The sequence below is a fragment of the Eleutherodactylus coqui genome, chromosome 1 (assembly GCF_035609145.1).
Source record: "Eleutherodactylus coqui strain aEleCoq1 chromosome 1, aEleCoq1.hap1, whole genome shotgun sequence".
In the NCBI taxonomy this organism is placed as follows: Eukaryota; Metazoa; Chordata; class Amphibia; order Anura; family Eleutherodactylidae; genus Eleutherodactylus; species Eleutherodactylus coqui.
In genome coordinates, this window is record NC_089837.1 from 332,752,475 (window position 1) to 332,772,204 (window position 19,730).

The 19,730-nt window shown below is 47.0% G+C and overlaps 1 protein-coding gene and 1 long non-coding RNA gene across 2 annotated transcripts in view; both read right to left on the reverse strand.

The window, feature by feature from the left end:
- Positions 1-13,198, reverse strand: part of LOC136576337 (protein kinase C theta type-like) — a 68,431-nt gene extending 55,233 nt beyond the window's left edge. The window contains exon 1 of the mRNA XM_066575543.1: positions 13,087-13,198. Within this exon, the coding sequence (XP_066431640.1) occupies positions 13,087-13,170 (84 nt within the window). The 5' untranslated portion in view covers positions 13,171-13,198. The remainder of the gene's footprint in view (positions 1-13,086) is intronic.
- LOC136576351 (uncharacterized) lies at positions 6,186-8,963 on the reverse strand. Its single transcript, XR_010786345.1, has 2 exons — positions 8,419-8,963; positions 6,186-6,475 (listed from the first exon to the last, which is right to left on the reverse strand). It is a non-coding gene; the product is annotated as an uncharacterized lncRNA (long non-coding RNA).
- Positions 13,199-19,730: the final 6,532 nt, after the last annotated feature.

The following is a 19,730-nucleotide window of genomic DNA, read 5'->3' on the forward strand; positions in this document are numbered from 1 at the left end:
CGGCCCCCCGCTTCCGCCCGCATCCCTCTTTGCTTTTTGGCTGGACCGGCCCTCTTTCTGGCGACGGTCCCCCGCTTCCGCCCGCATCCCTCTTTGCTTTTTGGCGGGACCGGACCCTTTTCTGGCGATGGTCCCCCGCTTCCGCCCGCATCCCTCTTTGCTTTTTGGCGGGACCGGCCCCTTTTCTGGCGACGGTCCCCCGCTTCCGCCAGCTTCCCTCTTTGCTTTTTGGCGGGACCCGCCCCTTTTCTGGCGACGGTCCCCCGCTTCCGCACACATTCCTCTTTGCTTTTTGGTGGGACCGGCCCTTTTTCTGGCGACGGTCCCCCGCTTCCGCCCGCATCCCTCTTTGCTTTTTGGCGGGACCGGCCCTCTTTCTGGCGACGTTCCCCTGCTTCCGCCCGCATCCTTCTTTGCTTTTTGGCGGGACCGGCCCTTTTTCTGGCGACGGTCCCCTGCTTCCGCCCGCATCCCTCTTTGCTTTTTGGCGGGACCGGCCCTTTTTCTGGCGACGGTCCCCGCTTCCGCCCGCATTCCTCTTTGCTTTTTGCCGGGACCGGCTCTTTTTCTGGCGACGGCCCCCCGCTTCCGCCCGCATCCCTCTTTGCTTTTTGGCGGGACCGGCCCCTTTTCTGGCGACGGTCCCCCGCTTCCGACCGCATCCCTCTTTGCTCTTTGGCGGGACCGGCCCCCTTTCTGGCGACGGTCCCCCGCATCCCTCTTTGCTTTTTGGCGTGACCGGCCCTCTTTTTGGCGACGGTCCCCCGCTTCCGCCCGCATCCCTCTTTGCTTTTTGGCAGGACCGGCCCTTTTACTGGCGACGGCCCCCCGCTTCCGCCCGCATCCCTCTTTGCTTTTTGGCGGGACCGTCCCTTTTTCTGGCGATGGTCCCCCGCTTCCGCCCGCATCCCTCTTTGCTTTTTGGCGGGACCGGCCCTTTTCTTACGATGGTTCCCCGCTTCCGCCCGCATCCCTCTTTGCTTTTTGGCGGGACCGGCCCTTTTTCTGGCGACGGTCCCCCGCTTCCGCCCGCATCCCTCTTTGCTTTTTGGCGGGAGCGGCCCTTTTTCAGGCGACGGTCCCCCGCTTCCGCTCGCATTCCTCTTTGCTTTTTGGCGGGACCGGCCCTTTTTCTGGCGACGGTTCCCCGCTTCCGCCCGCATCCCTCTTTGCTTTTTGGCAGGACCGGCCCCTTTTCTGGCGACGGTCCCCCGCTTCCGCCCGCATCCCTCTTTGCTTTTTGGCGGGACCGGCCCTTTTTCTGGCGACGGTTCCCCGCTTCCGCCCGCATCCCTCTTTGCTTTTTGGCGGGACCGGCCCCTTTTCTGGCGACGGTCCCCCGCTTCCGCCCGCATCCCTCTTTGCTTTTTGGCGGGACCGGCTCTTTTTCTGGCGACGGTCCCCCGCTTCCGCCCGCATCCCTCTTTGCTCTTTGGCGGGACCGGCCCTTTTTCTAGCGACCGTCCCCCGCTTCCGCCCGCATCCCTATTTGCTTTTTGGCGGGACCGGCCCCTTTTCTGGCGACGGTCCCCCGCTTCCGCCCGCATCCGTCTTTGCTTTTTGGCGGGGCCGGCCCTTTTTCTGGCGACGGTCCCCCGCTTCCGTCCATAACCTTGGGGCTCTTTTGTGCTCAGATAAAACTGCCTTCTTTCACATCTTCTCTCTTTTTTGTGTCATGAATTTCTTTACAGAGTTTATCCTTACAGAGTCTCTTCATAGAAATGCAGAGCCAGGTGGCCAAGTCTTTGCTCGACAATGAACTTCGTGATGGTGCCTATCCGGACCTGTGAGGAATATGGTCAAGCTACAGGAGCCAAAGTCAACTGCGGGAGGTTGGAGTCCATAGTACGTCCCCTTTCTCCATCCAGCTGGACTTTTATGAAGATCCTGGGAGTCACATTCGGAAAAGATCATGCAGTCCTAGAGTATTGGCAAAATCTCTTGCCCAAAGTCAACGTAAAGATGGACTGTGGAGCCTCAGACAGCTGACCCTCGAGGGAGAGACACTTGTACTGCGCAATGATATCCTGCCTGTGTCCCATTACATGGCGGACGCCTGGTTAACCCATTTCATCGTCAGTCCTGGTGCTGTCCTGACAATCTTTTGCTTCAGTTTTGCAATTTCTTTGCAATTTCCTGTTCTTCAACTATAGGCACTATTTGGCCAAGACCCAGCATGCATTTTTCTGGAGTTTTTTAATACAGTTTTTCCGCTCTCTTGAGGCTTAATGCCTTATGGTGTTCAGGTTGAAAAATGCATGGATGAATTAAACACTATTGTATTACCCTAATTTCTCATGATGAATTTCTTCTCATAAATTACCAAGCACAGGCGTTTTCATCCTTTTTACCTATGTATTGTAGATATTATTCATATAAATTGCATTAACTCCTCCCTTTTTCCTTTGTATTACATTTTTTTTTCAATGAGACCGCTTATACAGCAGCTCCATCGCAGTGCCGTGATTTTCGAGCGGTGGCTGTTCTATTTTTGCCTGTTTAGCGCACCTCATCAATGGTGAGATATGTTAAACTCCGCTGTCAGCCGCAGCTCCCTGAGGCTAAAAGCGAAAGTAAAATTGCGGCAAACCACCGTGATTTAAATCGCGGTGCTTACCGGAACGCATGTGTGAGGGAGACCTTAGGCTGCGGTCACCCAGGATGGAAATCCCGCGGAAATCTCACGCAAATTTCCGCAGTGGGACAGCACGGAAATTCCACAAGATTTCCGCAGCTTGAAGTCCAGCGGGTTTTCAAGCGGCTTATTCCTCTGCGGCCAGCTCTTCCCCATTAAGAAGAGAGTTGACCGCAGCGGAAACTGCAATAATATTGACATGCTGCGGCTTGGATTTCCGTGCGCCATGTTAATTTCAGCACAGCTTGGCCGCAGCATGTGGACTAGAATTTTGCAAATCTCGTCCAATTTGCTGCTTCATCCCGGGATTAGAATTGCCAGTGGAATTTCCTTGCAGAAAGTCTGCACCGAAATTCTGCGGCAATTCTGGATTGTGTGAACCCAGCCATAGGGTACACGTAACAGAATCGATGCAGGTTTTCCACAGCGGAATATTTACATCACATTCTGCACCATTGTTGATTTTTTTTTTGTATTTTATTAAACAGATTTGCAACAGATTTCGCCCTTTGACTTGGCACCGCAGCAGACGTCACCCCTTTGAAGTCCACACCAATTGTGCGGTTTTTTTACATGGAATTTGATGCAGATTTTGGTCCAAATTCTCCTTCCGGAAAATCCGCACTGGTTCCACTACGTGTGAATGTCCACGGTAATTCTGCCTGAAAAGTACGCGTCTTTTTGACGCATTTTTCATGTGAATTCATATTCAGAATTTGCCGCCATATATATATGGAGGATACACTGAAAAATATAGTACAATTGTTTTTGGCCACCATTATTATGGCCGTGAGAAGCGGCGCGCTGCACAACAACCACACAGTGATGTTTGTTTGCTGCGTGATGCCAATCTCCAAACATTATAGTGCATGCTGCAGTTCTTTTTCACGTGAATGATGTGTTTTTTCACACACCTAAGTATGAGTGGCCCAATAAAAATCAATGGGCTACTGACATTGCATGTTGCGCAAATCTTGGCCACTTTGGTGTTTAAGCTCGGCCTTAAGATTGCCGGTGGAATTTCCGCCCCATCTGAACCCAGCCTTACAGTACAATCCAGAGGCAGGAATTTTCAAAAATATTCACACGGTGCGGAAATTTTCTGCGACAAATCTGCAGAATGTCCATTTATGTTACAGAATTCAATTCTTGAACTACAGGGGTTAGGATCTGCAATAAAAAACTGCAGCCAAATGGGCACCATTTAGCTGTGGATGTGGTGTGAATTGTGTCATAACTTGGCATCTCCTTACACAATCACAATTTATGGGTAAGTCCCATGGAGTTTTTTCACTGCATAATACGCTGCGTTTGCCATCATGTGGCGTCTCTCACCAGCATATACATGTCATGTGCAACGCCCCGATCTGGTGGCCATAAGGCACTTGTTTCATGGGCCTTCTGCAATCATCACTGACCCCTTCCACTCTGTAGGCGCTGCGTCCGAACACCACAGAACTCCAGGCGTCGTCGATGTCACCAGCACAAGGGTGTCACACAAGAAATATGCGGCACTACTGTTACCTTGGGCTTCCTCATCCATAGGACCAACCTCTCCTGCTCCATAGGAGACGTGTCCTTAGCAAACAGGATCCCCGATGCCGTGGACACCATTTCCATTGAGGCGTTTTCCCGCAAAACAACTTTCTTCTACCCCTGGATAACGGTGCAGCAGCTCCTGTGAGGTCTGATTGTACTGAAAGTGGAAGTCAGGTGACCACTGCAGCCAATCAGAGGTCACAGTTTGTATTTTTTTATTATTTTATTGCATGGACAGCTGTTGAAAAAAAAATTAAAGCGGTTGCCCAGCTTTAAAAAAAAATTTAATTTTTCAATCGACATAGCTGCCTCGAGGTGTTGTTTTTTGCAGGACAAGCTGTAGTTTTCTATGGTACAACTTATCGTACTGAAAAACTTTTAAATATTTCTCCGTGGTATGAAATGGAAAAAACCCTTGTGCTATTTTGGGGGGCATCTTGTGTTTACGGCGTACCTGGTGCAGCTGACTTTATTCTGTGGGTCAGGACGAATAAAGCATAAATTTGATACGGCCATATTTTCTTTCACTACTTTCAAAAAAAATATTTTTTGTAAAGAAAAAAAATTTACGTACTAAAAGTTTCATTGTCATCTTCTAACCCCGTGACTTTACTTTTCTGTCGATGAGGCTGTAGGAGGGCTCATTTGTTTGCAGCACATCCTGCAGTTTCTATTGGTATTATTTTCAGATACATCATGACTCTTTAAATGCTTCTTAAATCTTTTCTTCGAGACAGGATGACCAAAAACAACACAATTTTAGTGTTGTGTATTTCTTTTCACTGTGTGGGATAAATCTTTTTGTTTGTTTTACAAATTCATTGATAGGACTTTAATAAATCCAATGTTAAAAATGAGAAGGGGGGGTTGAAACTTTCCTTTTTTTTCTTAAGGTAAACAGATTTCTAATTTTTACATTTTTTTGTTTGTTCCCACAGGGAACTTTAAACTTGCAATCATTTGAATGCTTATAACATACTGCAATTTCTCAGTATCACAGTATATTGTATTTTTGCAGACATTCTATAGGCGAAAATCCATGGCAGCTCTCGGGCCTCCACAATGAATGGCACCCCGAGATCTCAGAGATCGGCAGACAGTGGGAGCCCCTTCTGTTGGGCCACTTAAATGCTGCTGCCAGTACTGACCACAAGATGTAAAGGCTAGAGATAAGTGAGCACGCTCGGTAAGGTCAGTTACTTGAGCGAGCCTTGCTCATCTCAAGTAACTGCCTTCTTCTCCGAGCGTGCTCGGTGAGGTAGCGGGGTCGGCAGGGAAGAGCGGAGGGGAGCGGGATGTCTCTCTCTTCCACCCCCACCCCCACCCCCACCGCGCGCGCACGCTCGGAGGAGAGGGCAGTTAGTCGAGATGAGCGAGGCTCGCTCGAGTAACTGACCTTGCCAAGCATGCTTGCTCATATCTAGTAAAGGCCCATTTAAACACAATTACTATCACTCAAAAGATGTCTTTTGAGCAATAATCGGGTTTCCATTTATAGCGCAAGGTGATTGCTCAAACATTGAGCGATCACCTTGCGCTCCAAGCAGGGGATGCAGAAGACAAGCGGGGCTGCATGTCTTCTGCATCCAGCTGTTCCCTGCTCAGAGCGACCGGCTGTTATACAGCCAAGCGCTCCGAGTGGGGGATGAAGAACACAGCTGGACAGCTGTGTTCTTTATATCCCCCGCCTGTCTTCAGAGAGCGGGATACAACTGAAACAATAGTATCAGCTGTATTCTGCTGTGAATGCCTGATAACTGATCGCTATCTTTCAGCATGCTGAAAGTTCAGCGACTGCTTAACGAAAACTGGACAATGTCAGTGCAATTAGACACAACGATTATCACTCAAAAGACGGCTTTTGAGCGATAATCGTTGTCTAAACGGGCCTTTACTTGTTAATAGCCAGATAGGGCCCACTTCATACAAAGCCCATGCATATCCGATGTACATCAGCTGTCAGCCAAAGGTTAAAACAAATCAATATTAGTGCCCAATATGTAATGACTAATGAAAATTTAAATTAATTTTAATACTCAACATGTACATTTACAGTACAAAATACTATACATATATGATTTCATACAGAGGGATGTGACGATCATGGTTTTCCCAATTCAGTCTCTGAGTCTCTTTTTGACTCCTTTCCAAACAACAGGTGTACTACAGGCTGCCTTATCATCCTCCTCCTCCTCACTCTCCTCTCCAGAGGCTTCATCACTTCCTTTCGCAGCATCACTACTACCCTCTTCTTCTTCCTCATCAGACGACTCTTCTTCATCACTTTCATCATTTGTTAATCTGAAAAATTACAAACATCTTTTTAAGACTGCATAGATACCAAATGCCGGTGACAACGGAATAGAAAAGGTCATTGCCAATTATACAGCTAAAGGCTACATTCCCTCATCGTAAAGCATTCCGCTCTGGATTTTGGTGCAAATCAGGCCAACTTTGTCATGGATTTCAACTCCATTTATGAAACGGTGAAATCAGCGCTAAGAATCCGCAGCATGGATTGACAAGATGCAGAATTAAAATCTGCACGGTAGGTTATTTTACGCGACGGATTTCCACTGCAGCGTTTGCTTGAGATTCCTTGAAGTCTCATCCACACTGCTGATTCTGTAAAATCCTGTGGATTTTCTGCAGCCAATTCTGCTGTGGAAGGTTTGCAGCCTTTTCACGATCTATCAGCATATTTGCATCAGTATTGCAATTATTTTCTATTGGACAAATGCCGACAACATTTGCCCAGTAGATCGCAAAAGGCAAATACTGATGACAAACGGCTGTCACGTCATCTAAAACAGGGGTCCCCAACCACCGGTCCGCAGACCGGGGCCGGGCCGTTAGGAGGTCAGCGCCGGTCCGCGGAACTTTTCTTCTAAACACAAGGCCTGCGGGCAAAATCGGGCCCGCTGCCTTGTGCTATGTGGCCCGCAGCGTGCCGACGCCGCTGACCACTGATGCGATTACCAGCGGGGGCGCCCCAGCTCCCCGCTGGTAATCGCGCTGGTCCCGGCACACACTGACCTCCGTGTGCAACCAGGAACCTCCTCCCCGAGTTCCCTGCTCATGAGTTCCGCAGGAGAGGACTCGGGGAGGAAGCGTGCCGGGCTGCACACTGACGTCTGGGCAAGCAGAGAGGGACCGACGATGACAGCAGGGAGGTAAGTATATGGGTTGAAGGGGGGGGGGGGTTCTGGTTATTACTGAGGGGTGGGGGCTGCTTACTACTGGGGGGGGCTGCCTGTTACTGGGGGGGGGGGGCTGCTTACAACTGGGGGGGCTGTTTATTACGGGGGGGCTGCTTACAACTGGGCAGGGGGGGCTGCTTATTACTGTTATTACTGGGGGGGTCTGCTTACTACTGGGGGAGGCTGCTTACTACTGGGGGGGCTGCTTACTACAGAGGGGGGCTGCCTATTACTAAGGGAGGGGGCTGCCTATTACTGGGGGGGGGAGGCTTATTACTGAGGGGGGGGGCTACTTATTACAGGGAGAAGCGCTGCTAATTACTGGGGGGGCTGCTAATTACTGGGGGGGGGGATAAATTATATGCTGCCCTATGTGTGTGCTGGGGGGGGGAGATAAATTATATGCTGCCCTATGTGTGTGCTGGAGGGGAGGAGGGGAGATAAATTATATGTTGCCCTATGTGTGTGCTGGGGGGGGGGGATAAATTATATGTTGCCCTATGTGTGTGCTGGGGGAGGGATAGATTATATACTGCCCTATGTGTGTACTGCCAGGACATTCTAAATGTCATAATTAAATAAGAATGCACTAAACTCCAACCCCCTTCATAACCCCGCCCCATATAACCAAAGCCCCGCCCATGTCCCGCCCAACCTTGCCAGGCCTTGTAAAAATGTTCTTGCTTGAAGCCGGTCCCTGGTGCCAAAAAGGTTGGGGACCACTGATCTAAAACATGTCCATAATGCCCATCAGTGAAGGCCATTTCCGCCTTTACAATCATAGCAATAAAATGGCGCAGCTCTACAAATGGTTAAAAATCTACACTTTTGCGATGACAGGACCCAAAAGTGCTAGTGGTACCTGAAAGGACCAGTGATCTGCAACTGTAATGTCGCAGGGTAAGGCAGTGCCAACCACAGCGTCAGAGCCTAAAGGAGCGCCAGTGAGAGGTTCACCTCCTCTTATCTGCTTAGGAGGAGGGGGAGATGGAAGTAGGGAGGTGAGGGGTGGTAGTGCCATAATTACGAATCCCGTTTACTCACCGTGTCTTTATTTTCTTCATTTCAGCTCCCAGCTAGGGGATAAGCGCAGAGACCTAGAGAGCAGGAAGGCCCGCCTGCTATGGGCCTGCAGGAGGGGTAAACTGTATCTCAGTGCCTGCAGGAGGGGTATAGCTAGTGGGAGGGACAAACTCTTATTGTGCTCTGTGTCCATCTCCTAGCGGTAGCAGCTTTACCCAATGACACAGACAAGTAATTGTCTGCGTGCTGTTCACTCCAAAAAACCTTTACAGCAGCACTTCTAGTATGATGTCACAAGCACATGGAGGGTCAATGTAAGCAGAATGGTCCCTGTACAAACAGTCAATTGGGAAGGCTTTGGCTCCACCACAGTGACTCCGAGGGCCCAAGTAACAGATTGCACATGCAGCTGTGAAGGTATGTTTTTGGGGTTGAATCAGACAATTGCAATTTTAATAACTACATATGTAGAATGCTTGTAAAAATTGCTAGACCATCATGCTCCCTGTTTATCTCAAAAACTGGTGACGGGTTCCCTTTAAAATTTGAAAGGGGGTGCTGTTGCATTTGTGTCTACAGCCAGCATTTGCAAAAAAGCAGTACTGTAAGTGACAGTTTGACACAAACAACTGTGTATCGAGAATTTAAAGAAGGCCGTTTACTTCTAATGATCTCTGCAGCATTATATAATGTACATATGATAATATGCTATGTATACTAGGAGCCTCTTTAAGATATATGCTATATGTGATCGACTATCTGCAGATGATTTCTATGTCTAATGCTATAATATTCTATAGGTCTTAGTGATCCCTTCGTCATCCTTGATCTCTGTCCCCATCATATTTTCCCAATGGTGAAAGGTCAACGAACACAAGTTAAAGCTAAAACTTTACACCCAGTGTATGATGAGCTGTTTTACTTGTAAGTATATGAGTAACAGTTTTCTTCTATTTTAAAGGGAAAATGTCACTAAACTATTATAATGTACTAGCTGATATACACGGCTTTGCCCGAGTTAATTTGGTACTGGTGTTTATCTGGTGTTCACACGGAAAATCTTATGTAGTTGTGGTTACTTTAGAGATACCGGAAAAACATATGTTCACCATTTTGCATAGTTCTCTTGCGTTACCCAGGAAACACCACGTGGAGGTAACCATGCAACGTTTCCTTTATATAAAATGACATCAGGAAGTGAGAGAATTAGATTTCATACGTAAAATTTGGACGCTAATTCTTTTGCACTTAGAATTGAATAATTGATTTGGGACCCATTAGCTTTTCCTATTTATGACATAATCAATGCCCGTGCCAAATTTCACGTTTCTATGACACCGGAAAGTGAGAAAATTACATTCCGTACGTAAAATTTGGACGCTAATTCTTTTGTGCATAGAATTGAATAATCGAGTTGGGACCCATTAGCTTTTCCTATTTATCACATAATCAATGGTCGTGCCAAATTTCAGGTTTCTATGACATTGGTAAGTGAGAAAATTACATTCCGTACATAAAATTTAGACGCTAATTCTTTTGCACATAGAATTGAACAATCGAGTTGGGACCCATTAGCTTTTCCTATTTATGACATAATCAATGCTCGTGCCAAATTTCACGTTTCTATGACATTGGTAAGTGAGAAAATTACATTCCGTACATAAAATTTGGACGCTAATTCTTTTGCGCATAGAATTGAACAATCGAGTTGGGACCCATTAGCTTTTCCTATTTATGACATAATCAATGCTCGTGCCAAATTTCACGTTTCTATGACACCGGAAAGTGAGAAAATTACATTCCGTACGTAGAATTTGGACGCTAATTCTTTGGTGCTTAGAATTGAATAATCGAGTTGGGACCCATTAGCTTTTCCTATTTATGACATAATCAATGCTCCTGCCAAATTTCGAGTTTCTATGACACCCGGAAGTGAGAGAATTAGATTCCGTACGTAAAATTTGGACGCTAATTCTTTTGCGCATAGATTGAATAATCGAGTTGTGACCCATTAACTTTTCCTATTTATGACATATTCAATGCTCGTGCCAAATTTTAAGTTTCTATGACATTGAGAAGTGAGAGATTTAGATTATGTACATTAAATTTCGATTCCAATTCTTTTGCGCTAGAATTGAATAATCGAGTTGGGACCCAATTACTTTTCCTATTTTGGAGATAATCTATGCTTGTGCCAAATTTCATGTTTTTACGACATCGGGAAGTTGGAGAACTTTTGGCGAGTCAGTCAGTCAGTGAGTGAGTCAGTGAGTCAGTCAGCGAGTCAGTCAGTGAGTGAGTCAGTCAGTGAGTGAGTCAGTGAGGGCTTTCGTCTTTATATATATAGATGGGTAGCTGAAGAGAGATAATTTCAGTGATGTAATGATTATCTCTGAATTCACTTTCACTCCCCCCGCAGCAAGTCTGCAAATAGCCTGTGCACTGTATTCTAATGAAGCATCTAGGAGTCCCCTGTGGTGTTTGTCAGAGTTTAGGAGTCTGGGGGATATATTATAATGCAGAGCACAAATTGTTTGCAGGTTTACTGCGGGGAGTGAAAGTGAGTTCAGATATAATAATGACATGACTGGAATCTGGCTCTTCTGCTTTCTACTCATTATAGTAGCTGCAAGGGAGTTTTCATTGTTACACATTCTCTTTATGGACCATGTAAGGAGTCTAGAAGTGCTTACTCCATGACCCATGCTCCACCTACGTTATGGTTTACCCTAGATCTGAATCCCATAGGCTAAAGTGCAATGCGAGGCAGATGAGGGCTCTTAGAGAAAGCATGGTTTTATTTTTCATCTCAGCATTGTTCCCTTATGTAAATGTAGTTCCTGTTGCTTATATGGCAGCGATATATTCTTCAGCACTCCACACCCTTAGGAGGGTCCCTTTCTAATGGCACAGATAGGTTGTGCTCCTTTCCCGTGAAGCCACAACTCCTAACCGGAAAAGTATTGATTTTTTTTAATTGTATCCACTGAAAAAAGTCACATCATAAGTGTGCCGTAAAGCATGTAAGACAGTTTTCTGGTGTACTATTCAATAGTAAATTTGCCCCTCCGTGCATAGTAGACAACGCGTTTAAGTATGTTAGTGTTTGGGAGGAAATCTGTGTAAGCACAGAGGGAACATGCAACCTCCATGCAGATGTTGCTCTGTATACTTTGTATAGATTTACTTTTTACATTTTCCACTTGATGAGTATATGTAAAATAAGCTGCGTGCCCCTAATATACTGTAATGTCTTCCACAGCTCAGTCTCGTCAGAGCAGTGTCGGAGGAAGTCTGCCTGCATTGTCTTTACTGTCATGGATCATGATTGGCTCTCCACTAATGACTTTGCTGGTGAGGCTGTCCTTCCCATGAATGTCATCTATGGATTAAATTGGCCTCATATTACGGGTGGTGTGAAAAACGTCCAGCCCACAGTCCTGAAACTGACAAGACCTAAGGCCAATGGTAATGTGATATAGAAGTGGTGTTCAATGTCAAGACACTGGGTTACAAGCAGTACATACTCGCTGTAGCCTGACCACCTCTAGGTACAGTATCTGGGTCTTGCTGTAAGTTGAATGTAGAAAACGTCTAAACACTAATGTTTCCAGAGATCAGTATGACGATGTACAGTACATTTTACATGTGGGATTACAATGTTTTATATCTGTATTTTACACTGAATTAATAAAATGTGAAATAAAAGATGTCTACGTCTCTGTATCCAATATACCGCACCATGAAGGTGACTTCAGTGCTTCGGGATGCAATCTGTTCCCATAGGTAATAAGCATATTGGACTTAAGAAACACTACAAGATTTTTCTTTTATTGGTCCAATTCCCTCTTCCTTACCCCCCACTTACCCGTATGCCTCAATGTGAGTTTCTCAGACTTGCATAGAGCCTAACTTCTGGTCCACATGGCAAACGCAGTGGGATTTGGGTGCAGAGTCATGTGATCTGCCAGCAGCCAGGACTGCAGTTTTTAACATTAGAAAGTCCCATCGACAATCGCGAGCAAAAAGTGGGTGTTTACCCTCAATAGTAAAAGTATACAGATCGCATTGCACATGCATCTGCAGAATCTGGGGACAGACACTGGCCCCACATTCTACAAATCAAATCCGACAGTGTGCAGGAGCCCTTAATGTTAAAGTACGCTGCAGATTTTCTGCAGCCAATTCTGCTGTGGACATGCCGCACGTTTTGCCCCGTGTAAACACACCCAGAGGTTTTCCTGGATTGAAAAATAGTAAATAATGGGCAGGGAATAGTGGAAAGTAAAAAAGCCATACGCCTCTCACTTAAATGCTTCTTCCCTCGTCCAGCGTAGCCCCGGTCCCTGCCGCTTTAATTCTGGAAAAAGCTGCAGCTGAAGCCTGTGATTGGCTGAGAAGCATACAATTAAATGGTACAAGTGCTGTAGCTTCTTCCAGAATGAAGGCAGCAGGTATCAGGGTGATTACGCTGGACAAGGGAGGGCATTTAAGAGGTGAGCATGACTTATTTTACACCTTTCCTTGCCCTTTAGATGTTTTCTTTCAGTCCTGGAAAACCCCTTTCCAGGTTAAAGGGGTTGTCCGGTCAGAAACATTACATCTCATTACTTCTGTTTGCCCATTTCCATGCACTTTTTAATATACATTGTGCATGGAAAATGATGCAAACAGAAGTTATTGACTTACCTTTAGGGGTGCCCCCCCTGTGTTGCTCCTCCGTCGTCCATGGTTACGACAAGTCTTCTGTTCTTCTTGTCGGGCCGGCTCCATGTCTTGACGGGACGTCGGGGACGCGCTTCTTGCTTCCTGGTTGTTCTCTCTACTGCGCATGTGCAGTAGAGCTTCAGCGGCTGGGAAGCTCTGGTCTGCCTGCAGGGGACGTGCTGCTGCTTGATCTTCTTGGTAAGGTAAGAACCTGAAAGGGGGGTTTGGGGGGATGGGGGGTGCTGGTGGGGGCCGGGCTGTCAGATGCAGCGGGGGAAAGGGGGAGGGGGGGGGTGCTAGTAGTGTCGGCGGCCGGGCTGTCAGATGCCGAGTGGGAGGGGGGGGGGGGGTTGCTGGTGGCACTGTGGGGAGGTCATTGTGCGGGGGTGCATTGTGTGTGGGCACTGTGAAGGGGGGGCTGTGGGGGGGGGACTGGAGGGGGGGTGGGAGTGTGTGTGTGTGTGGGGCACGTTTGGTGCTACTTTCACTTTCAATAGCAGACCATCGTCTGCTATTGAAAGTGCCGCTAGAGATCAGGATCTGCTCCTACTGCTGTGACAGGTGTAGCAGGAGATTTCTTCATCTCCCCAGCATGTCCCCTCATCACTGGACACTGGGACACTGTTGTCACAGTGTCCAGTGATGAGGGGACATGCCGGGGAGATGAAGGAAACTCTTGCTACTGCTGTCAGAGCAGTAGGAGCAGATCGCACTGCTCTCCCTGCCCTCTCATTACTTTGAATGGGGCCGGCCGGCTCCATTCAAAGCAGTGAAGCGTGCATGACACTGGTCCTCCAGTCATGTGACCAGTGTCATCGGGAGCGCGCACTGAGGAGAGAAAGGCAGCAGTGCATCATGGGAACTACCCAGCGGCGCCATCTTTGAAAAATCCTTCAGGCAAGCTTTATAAAGGGAAGGAAAGGAATAAAAAGGTGAGCAAAATATAGTTTTTTATGAGTAAAGCTGTAGTGTGTGATGCTTCTCCTCTACAGGGCATTCATGGGGGGAAAAAAATCAGTTTCGGCGGCGGACAACCCCTTTAAGTTCTCATTAGCGGTTTTTCAATTGATATAGTTTTACTAAAAGGTGGAAGTGAAACAGAAATAAGCCGGAAGCATTCTTTCCACTCTTTGGGCAGATTTATAAAACAAATCCGTACAAAAAAAACCCCAAAACGGCTGGAATGCTTTTCGTTTATTTCCGTTTCACGGCTCTGTGGTTAGAATTGTTGCCTTGAAGTGCTGCGGGTCATAGGGGTTTTGAAAAACCGCATACAGATATTTCCATTGGTCAGGTTTGAACCTAGGATCCCGTGGCTGCAAGGTAAAAGTCCTAACGGCTGAGCCACCATGCTCGTTATTTCTTCTCTGAAGGTGGAGGATGAAGAGGAGAACAAGAAGAACATTCAAAATCCATACAGATGTTGCCCTTTATCAGATTTGAACCTAGAACTCCAGCACTGCAAGACAACAGTGCTAACCACTGAGCCACCAAGCTTCTTTTCCCTCTTATTTCTCATCCTCCTCTGGAGGAGAAGCAAGAGGAAGGAGGAGGAGGAGGAAGAAGAAGAAGGAAGAAAAAGCATGGTGGCTTAGTTGTTTGCACTGTTACCTTGCAGTTCTGAAGGTCCAGGTTCAGATCTGACCGAGGGTAACAAGTATGGATATGGAGGGAAAAGGCCTTAATAAAAATTAGAAATAAAACTCAAATAAACAAAACTAGATTAAAGGGGTTGTCCCGCGCCGAAACAGGTTTTTTTTTTTTTTCAACCCCCCCCCCCCCCCCGTTCGGCGCGAGACAACCCCGATGCAGGGGTTAAAAAAGAACACCGCACAGCGCTTACCTGAATCCCTACGCTCCGGTGACTTCTTACTTACCTGCTGAAGATGGCCGCCGGGATCTTCTCCCTCGGTGGACCGCAGGGCTTCTGTGCGGTCCATTGCCGATTCCAGCCTCCTGATTGGCTGGAATCGGCACGTGACGGGGCGGAGCTACACGGAGCCCCATTGAGAAAAGGAGAAGACCCGGACTGCGCAAGCGCGTCTAATTTGGCCATTAGATGCTGTAAATTAGACGGGCACCATGGAGACGAGGACGCCAGCAACAGAACAGGTAAGTGAATAACTTTTGATAACTTCTGTATGGCTCATAATTAATGCACAATGTACATTACAAAGTGCATTAATATGGCCATACAGAAGTGTATAGACCCACTTTGTTTCGCGGGACAACCTCTTTAAGTTACTTTATTTATGTATAAAACAAAAACACACACTTTTCATATTAGTGGCACACAGAAAAGGGCAATGTACAAGCTGAAATAAAGTTATAGCAGAAGAAGCATTCTCCAAACAGATTTATTCGATTCCCTCTTGTTTATCCTTAATGGCAACCTAAAGAAAAGAAGACATGGCAAAACATAAATAATGGTGGAAAAGACATGAACATATGAAATTAGCAGTTTTAGGCCACCTGTCCACGGGCGGCTCAGACCCCGCATGGGGAATTCCGCAGCAGAGTTCGACACGATGCCCAGCTGGGGACCCCTGCGAACCTGTCCAGCATCTTCTCTGTATTGCGGATGTGCCGGCCTGTGCTTCGGCGTGCACTCACAGTACAGAGGATGCCACAACGCCTCTATAGCGATGACCCGGCTCCTGCAGCGATTCTGCAATGATTATTGCAGAATGGCCGTGGGACGGACTGCTTCCATTGACTTCAAAAGGAAGACGTCTGTGCATAGCCTGCACAAAATTACAGCATGCTGCAATTTCTTCTCCGCGAGCAGAGAAATTGCAAACCATTTCCGCTCGTGGGCACGAAATCATGTTTTTACATTGAATGCTATAGGGCTGGATTTGGTGCGGAGTCCAAAGGCGGAATCCGTCTACAATGCAAATCCGTCCGTGAACAGGAGCCCTTAGGCCTCCTTCCCACGAACGGATTTACGCCGCGTAAATTCGCGGCAAAAATCCGCTGCGTTGCCCCCTGCTATTAGGTTCTATTGAACCTAATAGCACAATGCTCACGGTGCGGAATTCCACCGCGGAATTTCGCACCGTGAAATCTCCCGTCCTCACCCGCAGCATGTTCTATTTGCCGCGGGTGTACGCGCTGACGGCTTCCATTGCAGTCAATGGAAGCCGTCCGTTCACGCTATCTCCCGCTGCAACCAGCGGAAGATAGCGTGAAAAAACGCTTTCCCGCCTACCGCCGCGTGTCATATGACGCGGCCGGCGCGTCATATGATGCGGCCGGCGCTTCACGTGACACGGCCGGCCGCGTCATGAGACGCGGTGGGCGTGTCACATGATGCGACGGCGGTGGGCGGGGAAGCGTCTTCATGCTATCTTCCGCTGGTAAGTATGGGGTCTCTGGGGGGCGCCGTGACGGGCTTCACTGCGGAATATTACGCGGCGGAGCCCGTCACGCTCGTGTGAAGCCGGCCTTAGGAGATTTTTCTCGTTTTTACGCCGCTGCCTTCTAAGAGCCACTACTTTTTAATTTTTCCATTAATATAGCTGTATGTGGGCTTGATTTTTGCAGGACAGGTTGTATTTTAGAATGTTACTATTTAAATGTACCATATAATGTATGGAAAAACTTTTAAGTGGGGAGAAATGAAAAAATTGCAAGTGCGCCATTTTTGAAGGGTGTAGTTTTTATAGCGCTTACAATTCAATAAAAATGACATATGAACTTGGTTCTATGGGTCAGTATAATTACAAAAAGACAAAATTTATAACTTTTTAAAATGCTTTTACTGTTTTAAAATGTGAATTTAATTTTTTTTTTTAAGCAATGAAAATTGCTTACCGGCACCATATTCTGAGACCCGTAGCTTTCTTATTTTTTGTTGTCGATTGGGCTGTGTGAGAGCTTGCTTTTTGCGTGGTGAGCTGTGGTCTTTATTAGTATCAGGGCTTATTCAGATAGGCGTATATCAGTCGGGTTTTCACGCCCGGACGATATACACTGCCCATCTCTGCAAGGGGAGGCGGGACGGGAGCAGTGCACTGAGCTCCCGCCCCCCTCGCCACTGTTTGCAAGAACCGGGTCAAGGTTCGAAACGCGTTCTCCGTTTCATTGAATCCTCTTTTATATACCACAAACACAATAAAGCAAGCACTCCTTTTTGTACAAGAATTCCAGCTCCTCATTCTTTGGAAAATTGCTGTCACTAAATTATAGTAGCCAAGGCCAATAGTCTCTGAGATAGGATTGACCGTATTTTCCGGCGTATAAGAGGACCCCCAACTTTTCCAGTTAAAATATACAGTAGTCTCATACGCCGGACTAACTACCTGTAGAAAAAAAAATGATACTCACCTTCCGCGGCGTTCTGCGATGATCTGGGGCCCTGCTGCAGGCTGATGCTCCCTCCTCCACGCCGACAGAGCATTGCTTTCTGGATGCAGGGCTTTTATTGACTGACGCCGCACTGAGTTAGCCAATCAGAGCATTAGCTTTCTGGAGGCGGGGCATTCAAGCCCCGCCTCCAGAAAGCAATGCTCTGTCGGCGTGGAGGAGGGAGCGACAGCCTGCAGTAACGCCCCAGATCATCGCAGAATGCAGAGGGAGGAGAGTATTGATTTTTTTTTCTACAGGTAGTTAGTCCGGCGTATAAGACGACCCCCGAGAAGATTTTCCTGGGGTAAGAAGTAGTCTTATACGCCGGAAAATACGGTATCTGAAATGAAAAAATAAATCAAAGAAAATAAATAATAAAAAGGCCAGCTGCCCTAATTCAATATATTAAGGTAACAAAATTAGGCTGCCTGTCCACAGGCGATTCTTCATTGTGTTTCCCGTGGCGATAATCCAACCGTGGGGAACACAGTGAACGCTTGGAAAGTGCAGCCCCTTGTCCACGAGTGGAGAATCACAGCGATTCTCCGCTCGCGGGCGGCAAGTCACAGCATGCTGCGATTCTCCGCGATTAACCTGTCAGATAAGCTCAGTGCGGAGAACAGTCAGCTGGCTTCTGCTTCCCTGCCATGGGATATCACAACGCCCATGGACAGGCAGCCTTAGTTTGTGATATTTATGTCTTAGTGTTCGTCTAGGTACCCTATATATGTATTTTAATATTCTAATAATAAAAATGTACTTTAGTTGCTCTAGTCTGTGAAGGGCTTTTCTTTTTCGGACCAATTCTGCTCCAGCGAAAAGGTTAAAACAAAAAAAAAAACACCATTTATTTATTTTTACACTTTTATTAGACCTAGGAGCTTTCAGTAGGTTCCGGGTTGGCACGCTAGCTTCGGCACCCCTGATTGTGCTGCAGATGGTCTCCCCCTCTTGCTGACCATTTAGATGCTGCGGTCAAAGCTGACCACACATCTAAACAGTTACCTGCCGCAATCACAGCTAGCTCTGATCGTGGCAGTTATTGGCGGCTGCCAGCAACAGCTGATAGCCGCCGGGTGTTCCGTGGTCTTGGCTTTTGAGCCATTCCATACACACTTCATGACTGCAAGATGTTTAAATGTATTCCGTGGTCCTGAAGAGGTTAAGATAACCGATCACAGTACTATTTACAGTGTTTCTTCTGCATTTTTATTCTATTTTACAGTATTTCATGCACTGCAGTCTGAAAACTAGTATTCTGCTGTTAGGAAGCCCAGGGATCTTCTGTAATGGGAGAGTGTAAAGGCCCTTTTAGGGTATGTTCACACTCTGGGGTTTTTGGTGTAAATCTGTGGCATATTTTGCACTGTGAATTTTGGTGCGGATCCACATTAAGAACCACGTTTCAATCTGCACCATTTGATGTGGGTTTTGATGCGGATCTGCAGCAGATGTCACCCCTCCAAGTGAATTAAATTTATTGTGCACCAATAATGTACTGGTGCCCAGTGTGTACCGAAGTACAAACTGCACGGAAAAAATATGTATTGGGTGGGGGACCATAGTAATATGGTGTTTAATGGCTGAAAAAAGACCTATGTCTATCTAATGACAGGCGATCACTGGGTGGGTGACCAAAGAACAGACGATCGGTGGGATGGGGACACTGCAGAACCTTTTGTAAAATTGTATTTTTTACACTGATTAAATAAGAGTGAGCACAAACTAAACTAACAGGTCAGATGCTACACTAAGAGGATCGCTGTAAAATGACTCTCTCCACAGGGCTTCCTCACAATCTCGTTCTCTAATCACCGCTGACGCACTGCGATGGTTGGAGAGTGAGATTGTAATTGTTCTCCTCTTCTGCACTGTAATTGGTCTATCAGCATTGACTGACCAATCACAGTGATTGCTGGGGCAGGATCGCTCTGATTGATCTGCCAGCAACTTGTAGTGATTGGCTGCTAATGACGTCAGAAGTCATCACTATAATGTCACCACGATTTACACCATTTTAAAGTTTTTTCACTTTGCATTTTGTTAACTAACGAAAATAAACTTTTAACACTTCTACCGTATTTTGAAAGCATTCCTACCTGGCAGCACTTTACAGACTAACTGTGCCTACATACGCCGCAGTACTGTGCCTACATACGCCGCAGTACTGTGCCTACATACGCCGCAGTACTGTGCCTACATACGCCGCAGTACTGTGCCTACATACGCCGCAGTACTGTGCCTACATACGCCGCAGTACTGTGCCTACATACGCC